The 9,231-nt window shown below is 53.5% G+C and overlaps 1 protein-coding gene across 1 annotated transcript; it reads left to right on the top strand.

Moving 5' to 3' along the window:
* The first annotated feature begins 2,784 nt into the window (after nucleotides 1-2,784).
* On the top strand, nucleotides 2,785-4,504 carry LOC310885865 (feather keratin Cos1-1/Cos1-3/Cos2-1-like). Its single transcript, XM_083809666.1, has 2 exons — nucleotides 2,785-2,790; nucleotides 3,171-4,504. The coding sequence occupies exon 2, from the start codon at nucleotides 3,192-3,194 to the stop codon at nucleotides 3,495-3,497; it is 306 nt and encodes a 101-aa protein (XP_083665792.1). The 5' UTR covers nucleotides 2,785-2,790; nucleotides 3,171-3,191; the 3' UTR covers nucleotides 3,498-4,504.
* Nucleotides 4,505-9,231: the final 4,727 nt, after the last annotated feature.

Below are 9,231 nucleotides of genomic sequence, written 5' to 3' on the forward strand. Positions count from 1 at the left end.
TTTCTCTGGTGCCTAGATGCACTTTAAGGACGCCCGTGATTTCAAGGCCCAGTTCTCAGGCTGGCAGATGTTTCTCCTGTCAGTGCTTAGCTGCCACCTGATGTCAGCACTTTCCCGTTACAGAAAGGTTACCTCTGTAACAGCTCCCATCAACAGGGCACCATGTCCTTGCTTGATTACAGCTCTGTTTCCTTACGGCTCCACATATGGCCCAGCTTGGTACAGCTTTGTCATGTCCAGAAGGAACCAACCATTCAGGCAAGAGGGAGGATCCAAAGGTGTGCTGGGGTAAACCCTTTGCCTTTCCTGGTGTCAGAGCAATGCAGTCAGCTACAGCTACAAGAGAAAGTAACCAGTTTAGCCCAGGTGAAGGTCTGGCCCTGCCAGGACTGAGGTGTGAGGTAGACCGCAAGAAAGAGACCCAGGCAGAGCTCTGACAAACATTTCTGGTTTGTTGGGATGGCCCATTGCCCTGGAATGGCTGGCCTGTGTTGCAATACCCTAACTGCTTGGTAATTCCTGGGGACATAGGTTTCTTAATTGCCCTACTCTTTATTGCCTACTCTGAAAGCCCCAGGAGACTGTTAGCAGTATATAAGCCTTGGGTGAAGTTCTGGGCACATGTCCTTGGCAAGTGGAGCTGCTTCTGCGTTTGCACAAGGGAGCTGAGCTTGGATGAAGCACCCACTAAGCTGAGCATCCCTCTGGCACAACTGGAAATCACTTTGCTGGTTGCACTCTGAAACCCCTGTGCTCAGAAATCCCTCAGGTGAAGGAGTGACAGATGTCCCCTTTGCCTTCAGGAGAACCAGCCTGACATGGGCTGAATGAGAATCTGTCCCCTCTGCGATGCATTTCTGAGACAATGCTGGCAGGTCTTTATAGACAGGTGTGAGGAGATATGCCTGGCTCCGGCATTGACTCCCAGGAGGACCTGACATTGTCCAGGGGTGGAAATCCCTGACTGACAGGCACTATCAGGAGCATCGCAGCAGTGTGATTCTCCTGTACATCCCAAGGCACAAGACAGAGGAGACACGCTTGGAGACTGGGAGAGATCTCTGGCAGGCTTAAAAGATCCTTTAGGTTTCCACTGCGTCCTCCCTTCAAGCACAGGAGGAACAAACATCTGTTGGCCATGGCACAGGTAAGGTTGATCATACCTTGAGCATGGCATGGTTGATTGTTCACACAAGGCAAAACCTGCTCAACATCCACATCAAGAGGAGGATCGAGGCTGAGAGGAAGAGGCATAGGATTTGGGAGACACCCTGTAGCAGAGGGGAAAAGCCCTGGACAAGAAAGGGTCACCCATGGAGTGAAAAGAGATTCCCTGAGCAGCTGAAGAAGCTGATTTGGATTCTGAAAGAAAGAGAGCAATTTCATGGTGTTGGTGATACTTTGTTGTTTTTCCTCACAGTAGACAAGCTTCTGCGGAAGTGGCTTCTGGCATGGCAGATGAGCCCTCAGTGATTGTGACAAAGAAGCAAAACAATATACCTCAGGCTCCCTGGCTCTTTGAGGTGTATTTGGTCATCTGTTGGCAGAAACCTGACACAGCCTTGAAGGCTTGGCAGGGACAGTAGCAGTCTGCAGGGCCTGCGGGGTTGTTCCTTCAGGCGTCCCTGAGAGTCAGAGCCTTCAGACATCCCGAGAGGGCTTTGGGGCCAAACACAGTGCTGGCAGGCAGGTGCAGGCAAGGCAGGCAAGGAAAGGGGGAGGTGGTAGAGGAGACACAGGTATCAAGGAAAGAGACTCACAAGTGTATGGCTGGCAGATATTGTTGTCCAATAAAAAGATTGGATTCATTATGTGGTATGCAGTGAGCCAATCCACACACTAGGTCAAGGGGTTGTTTATTTCAGAGTTGCACAAGTCTGGGTATGCAGTGGCTTCCCTCAAAAGCTGGCAAGCATAAGGCCTTTCCATGCCACTCTTTATACAATCCCTTCACAGTATATTTACATGTTTGTACAATCCCATAGCCTCTGATTGGTTACATAATTAGCATAGCGCTAACATGTCAAAGTCATTCTGCTTATCCTCAGAGACTGGCTGTGATAAGGGAATCTGCTGGAGTGCCCCATGCCCAGCTGTTCTGCTGGGTGTCATGACAGAAATAAGCTTCCTTCACATTAGGATCCTCTTCTTATTCTGTCTTACAAAAACAGACACTAAATTACCCGTGTCCTTGTTTTTTTGTTTATTTTGTTTATTTTGTTTGTTTTTTTGTTTGTTTGATTTGTTTTGTTTTTTGAGATCCATAAAGGGCCCTGCACAAACTTTCCCCACAAACGGGTATTCCCATATGAGAGCAGGAGGAGGCAAAACATGTTAGAAGGTTTTCCCTGAGGGCAGTGTTTGGTGGGATAGGGTCACAACCTGGGAGCTGGGCCACCTCTGGGAAAAACAGCTTCAAAGAGCCCCTAAGGAGTCACCCAGGCTGATATCACTTGCCTTTACTGGACCCTTCCAGCATGTGAGCTGAGTCTTCTGCCCACACTGACTTGTGTTGCGCGGAAATACTTGGGCCTCCCTACCTGCCACTCAAAAGTTGCCTTAATTGAGGAATGGGCATAAAGCAGGAAATGAAAAACATCATCACAGGAAGGAAACACACAGCCCATATCATTAACTGGGATGTTTTGCATTCAAGAGGAGCTTGTCAGAAAATAACCACAGCTTCAAGGGATGCCTCTGGACATCGGGCAGCTAAGGCCCACTATAAAAGCCAGCCCAGCTCCGTGCTCCCTCATCCACTTCTCTGGCCTTCTCCTCCTTAGGAACCAGGTGAGTGTGAAGCCCCTTCTTGTCCCTCTCATTCTCCAGAAGGGAGTCTCAGCTCTATGGACCTCTTAGCTGCAATCAGCTCTGTTCCATGCCAAATCTTGGGGCTGCTGGTAGTGGGAGAGGGAAGTGGGGAGAAGGTTTGTCATGGAAAGAGGATGGACGTGTACTACAATGGCTTCTTGGCTAGAACCTCAGCTGTAGCCAGATAGTCCCTGGTGGCTTTTTTTAGGCCCTGTCAGGATGACGCCAAGAAGCCCTCGCACATCCCTGCACAGCCTCCAGCTCTCAGCATGGCCTGTGCCTTGGTTCCCTCTCGGTGTGGTGACACGCTGCTCCTCATGCATCCCCATGTTCTGCTTCCTCCCTACCCTCTCTCCCAGGTGAACCTCCTGCCCCCAGACATGTCCTGCTACGACCAGTGCCGGCCGTGCCTGCCGTGCCAGCCCTGTGGCCCGACCCCGCTGGCCAGCAGCTGCAACGAGCCCTGCGTCAGGCAGTGCCAGAACTCCACCGTCGTCATTGAGCCCTCTCCCGTGGTGGTGACCCTGCCCGGCCCCATCCTCAGCTCCTTCCCGCAGAACACCGTTGTGGGATCCTCCACCTCTGCTGCCGTTGGCAGCATCCTCAGCTGTGATGGAGTCCCCATCAACTCTGGGTGCTGTGACCTCTCTTGTATTGCCAGCCGCTACTGTTGCCGCCCCTGCTAAAGATGTCAGACTCTTTCCCAGACCAGGACCCCAGGAACTCAGGACATGATGCTGGACAGAAAAACTGAACTTTTTGCTGTTGTTTTAAGAGAAGCTGACCATCTTTGGCTTGTCCTGTAATGACAGACAGGAAGGGGACAGCCTGGGTTCTCTGACAACACAGCCAATGTCTACCTTTCCTGTTGTCCACTTACTCACTCTTTTTCTCTGCTTTTCCTTGTTACCCTCTGCTTTCTGTGAGGCCCCCAGAAACCAGCCTGGATTGACCTGCAAGCCTCTCTCCGTTTGTGGGCCAGGTAGATGGATGCCCTGTGGGAACTGTGCTGTAGGAGAAGCTGAAAAACTTTTGTCTGTTCCTCCTGCTCCCCGCTCCCAGGGCCTCTTCTTTCAGTCACCTCATTTCCCTCCTGAGAATCAATAAATGTTTGCAGCATCCCTGAATGTGTCCTGGTCTGGTCTTTCCATCTGCATAGAGATGGCCAAGGAGAAAGCTACTGTTTCGGTGGGAATTAGCTGCAGGTGCTGCCTCACTCCTCTGTGCATCAGGGTGTGGGGCACATTGCAGTGATTCATCTTTCAGTCACTGTCTCTTGAAGCTGAGGAAGACATCCAGTTTCTCCACAGCCAATGGCCACCAGTCCTTGACTTGTGACATCTCTCCCTAGGCATGTTCCCTTGACTTTGGAGGCCCCAGTTCTTCGGGGAAGAGTGTTCATCTTGCTTTGGGTGGAGCTGTGCTGGGGATGGGGACTCAGACAAAGATGTTCCCAAAAGATGGCAGGAACTGGGAATGGGTAATTGTCTTGGGGATGGCCCTCTGTCTCTACTCCGCTTTCCCCTCTCCTCCACCACCTGATCATGAGCAGCACGTCTGGGCATGAACAGCAGGTACAGCTTGCCTGTGCAGTCCTATCACCCTTGAGCACAGCATCTGGCATGGCCCAGCTGTTGCCAAGATCTATAGTGCTGAGGGAGTCCACACATTCATACTGCTACCAGCTACAGGAGGCCGCACACTGGAGCTCCCACTCCCAACTCCTTTTTGCATGAATGCAAGCCCAGGACAGGGATTGGTGCCCAAACACCCATGGCTGCTCAGTCTTGGATTCTCTTCCCCAAGCATGGAACAGCTTTCATCAGGCCCTGGAACTCCAGGGCCCCGTAGGTGCCAAAACACCACTCTGCTCCAGAAAAGGCATTCTGTTGGTGCAGATATCCCCAGCCCCACGGAGATATTGCAGTGAGAGTGGGACCTGATTGGGCACTCAGCAGGATCTGTGTACAGGTCCTGAATGGCACAAAGCATGCAGCAACCCAGCCACAGGGCAAACGCTGGGGGATCTTCTCCCAGGCACCAAGCTCCTCCGTCATTCCCAGAGCCATGAGGATGAAGTGGTTCTTGTGCTCCATGCAGCACCTCTGCTCCCCACACCCAGGCCAGGGCCTTCCCACATCTGCACACACCTTGGGGCCCTGTGGCTTTGCTTTCACATGGGCTCCACATGCTGCTTGCATCACAGGACCAGGACAGAGGATGGTGTTATTGCTCCATGGGGTGAGCAGGAGAACCTATCCCCAGGCCAGGTTCTCTGGGAGGCAGTGCTGGCTCAAATGGCAGTGCAAGGGCAATGAGCATCAGAACCAAGCCCACCAAAGCCCAGGGCTTCCACGGCTCCCAGCTCTGTCCTGGCCCCTGGCCCAGGGTCTCTGCACAAGCTCAGGCCTAGTACAGCCCTGACCAAGCTCTGCTGCATGTATGTCTGTGCCTGGCCTAATTTTGTCAACCTGGCCTCACCAGGTGTACTGGGTCTGGCTGGGATGAAGTTAACTTTCCCAGCAGCAGCCCATACAGTGTTGTGCTTCTGAATTTTAGCTAGAACAATTTTGTTATCACACCAGTGTTTTGTTTACTGCTGAGCAAAATTGACACAACATCAAGATTTCCTTCAAACCCCACCCCCAAGAGTCAGCAGAGTGGGGGTGGGCAAGAGGTGGGGAGGGGACATTACCAGGACAGCTAACTTAAACCGTCAAAAGGGATATTCCATACCGTATGATGTCACACTCAGTAATAAAAGGTGGGAAAGGGGATGCAGAGGGGGAGCTCTCATTGTGAAGACGTCTGTCCTATCAGAAAACTGCTATGCATATAGAGGGCCTGCCTTCCAGGATGTGGCCCAACATTGCTCGTTGATGAGAATTAGAGAGTAATTTCTTTTCTCTCTCTCTGTGCTTCTGTGCAGCCTTTGATTTTCTTTTTTTTCCCTCTTCCTTTTCCCTTTAATTAAATTATCCTTATCTCAACCTGTGAGCTGTTATTTTAATTTCCAGCATACTTTCTTCTCCTCCTCTTCTTCAAAGGAGAGGGAGTGAGAGAGTGATTGTGATAGAGTTCAGCTACCCAGCAAGGTAAAACCACCACACCAGGCTCCTAGGTGTTGCGGGGCTGGATGGAGCTCACTGAACGGAGCCTTCAGCCAGACCTCTCTGGGGTCTGGCCTTAGCCTGCGCTCCAGCCCCAGCTCTCACCCTGGGACCGAGACCTTCTACACATAACACATCTGTTGCCCAGCTTAGAGCAATAATTAATAGGTGCTCCTGAGCCAGAATTATCTCCTGGCTAGCACTGAAGTCTGAGATGGAGGAGCACACTCACAATTTGGAGATTTACCTTTGTCTTGGAAACGACATAATCCTTCTTGAGAACAGGTTAAATTGTTGATTCCATCTTTCCTATTCCCAGCCTGCAGCACAAGTTAAGGAGAGGAGAAAAAGGCCAACATTAAAAAAAGCACATAGCATCTCATTGTGTCTGAAAACCATAGAATAACAGAACTGCAGGATATCCTGAGTTAAAACAGACAAACAAGGATCATCACTTGCCGAGGTGACCGGCTCCGGGGCAGACGCGTGCTGCAGCGGAGCGCGGGATCGGGACAGGCAGGGCTATTTTTCGGGCATCGAGCCTACGTGAGGGAGCCGCCAGGCACCGGCAGCCCTCGTGAGGGAGGCTGACGAGGCGTAGGCGGGGCCAGCAGCGTCAGCGACAGCTCCTCCCCCCGGCCGTTCAAAGGCAGTCCTTAGGGAGCGCGAGCGACCAGGAGCACGGCGACCAGGGCCGGCAAACAGGGAGCGACGCGGCAGTTAGCGAGGCAGTTGGCGCAGGCAGGGCGGGCAGGCAGGGCGGAGCGCTCACACCCGCCCATAGGGACAACTCCTCTAACGGCACTCTCCTGTCAGCTGGGCTACAATGGTCTCCACCAGGCACGGTGCCTTCTCTAGGAAGTCAGTGCACACCCAGACCGACTGCCCGTCCAAACATGCGGCAGTTCAGGTCTCCGGATGGGGGGAGTGTATGAGCCTCTTGCTGCCATCGGCGGGAGGCAGGGAGACTGCTTGTGTGAGGTGCGAGCAGGTAGACGACCTGGTCCGCATGGTGGCGGAGCTCAAGGAGGAGGTGCAGAGGCTGAGGGATATCAGGGAGTGCGAGCGGGAGATAGACTGGTGGAGTGACTCCCTGCAGGACCGGAGGGAGAGGGACCAGGGTGAGACGCCCCAAAGGGGGGTGGACCCCCTGCCCTGTTGCCATCGGGCAGAGGGAGGGGACCTGCGAGTTGAGGAGGAATGGAGGCAGGTCCCTGCTCGACCTCGCAGGAGATGCCCTCCCCTTCCGGCACCGCCTTCCCAGGTGCCCTTGAACAATAGGTTTGAGGCCCTGGGGCTCGAGAGACCCGTGGGTGAGGATGAGGTAGGAAGCCTACCCGGGAGGATGCCTGAGGTGAGGAAGTTGACTCCACGCCTCAGGACTGCCTCCACCAAGAAAGAAAGAAGGGTGATTGTTGTGGGCGACTCCCTCCTCAGGGGAACGGAGGGCCCTATTTGTCGGCCTGACCCCACACATAGGGAAGTCTGCTGCCTCCCTGGGGCCAGGGTCAGAGACGTTACCAGGAAGCTTCCAAACCTGGTTCGCCCCTCTGACTATTACCCGCTTTTGATAGTCCAGGCTGGCAGCGATGATGTTGAAAAGAGAAGCCTCAGGGCCATCAAACAGGACTATAGGGGGCTGGGACGATTGGTGGAGGGAGCGGGAGTGCAGGTGGTGTTTTCGTCTATCCCTACGGGGGAAGGGAGAGGCACGGAGAGGACACGGAAAGCTCATGTGGTTAATAGGTGGCTCAGAGGCTGGTGCCAGCATAGAAATTTTGGGTTTTTTCACCATGGGGAGCTTTACTCGGCACCTGGCCTGATGGCCCCAGATGGGTCTCTATCTCCAAGGGGAAAACGGATCCTAGGCCAGGAGCTGGCGGGGCTCATAGAGAGAGCTTTAAACTAGGTAAGAAGGGGGACGGGGCTCAAACAAGGCCTGTTGGAGCTGTGCCGGGGGAAACAATGGCTAGGCCGGGGAAGAAGGCGATGGCCCAGCTGAAGTGCATCTACACTAATGCACGCAGCATGGGTAACAAACAGGAGGAGCTGGAAGCCATTGTGCAGCAGGCAGGCTACGACTTGGTTGCCATCACGGAGACGTGGTGGGACCGCTCCCACGACTGGAGTGCTGCAATGCCTGGCTATCGGCTCTTCAGGAGGGACAGGCAGCACAGAAGGGGTGGTGGCGTGGCTCTCTACATTAGAGAATCTTTTGATGTTGTGGAACTCCAGGCTGAGAATGATAAGGTTGAATCCCTGTGGGTTAGGATCCACGGGAAGGCCGGCAAGGCTAGCATCCTGGTGGGGGTCTGTTATAGACCGCCGAACCAGGATGAGGAGACGGATGAGGAGTTTTATAGGCAACTGACAGAAGTTGCAAAATCGTCGGCGCTTGTCCTCGTGGGGGACTTCAACTTCCCGGACATATCCTGGAAACACAACACGGCACAGAGAAAGCAGTCTAGGAGGTTTCTGGAGAGCATGGGAGATAGCTTCCTGACGCAGCTGGTCAGTGAACCTACCAGGGGTGGTGCCCCGCTAGACCTTCTCTTCACAAACAGAGAAGGACTGGTGGGAGATGTGGTGGTCGGAAGCTGTCTGGGGCAGAGTGACCACGAAATGGTAGAGTTCTCTATTCTTGGCGAGGCCAGGAAGGGGACCAGTAAAACTGCTGTCTTGGACTTCCGGAGGGCTGACTTTGAGCTGCTCAGGACGCTGGTTGGCCGAGTCCCTTGGGAGGCGGTTCTGAAGGGCAGAGGAGTCCAGGAAGGCTGGGCGCTCCTCAAGAAGGAAATCGTGATGGCACAGGAGCGGTCCGTCCCCACGTGCCCAAAGATGAGCCGGCATGGAAGAAGACCGGCCTGGCTCAACAGAGAGTTGCGGCTGGAGCTTAGCAGAAAAAAGAGGGTTTATAATCTTTGGAAAAAAGGGCGGGCCACTGAGGAGGACTACAAGGATGTAGTGAGGCTGTGCAGGGAGAAAATTAGAAAGGCCAAAGCTCATCTGGAGCTCAATCTGGCTACTGCCGTTAAAGACAACAAAAAATCCTTTTACAAATACATCAACGCGAAACGGAGGACTAGGGAGAATCTCCATCCTTTACTGGATGAGAGGGGAAACCTAGTTACTAAGGATGAGGAAAAGGCTGAGGTGCTTAATGCCGCCTTTGCCTCAGTCTTTAGCGGCAATACCGGTTGTTCTCCGGACACCCAGTGCCCTGAGCTGGTGGAAGGGGATGGGGAGCAGGATGTGGCCTTCGCTATCCATGAGGAAATGGTTGGCGACCTGCTACGGAGCTTGGATGTGC

This window comes from Anser anser (assembly GCF_964211835.1).
Source record: "Anser anser genome assembly, chromosome: 23".
NCBI classification, from domain to species: domain Eukaryota; kingdom Metazoa; phylum Chordata; class Aves; order Anseriformes; family Anatidae; genus Anser; species Anser anser.

What these genes read in the sequence shown, in the direction of transcription:
- LOC310885865 (XM_083809666.1), top strand. Translation starts at nt 3,192, where the DNA reads ATGTCCTGCTACGACCAGTGCCGGCCGTGCCTGCCGTGCCAGCCCTGT.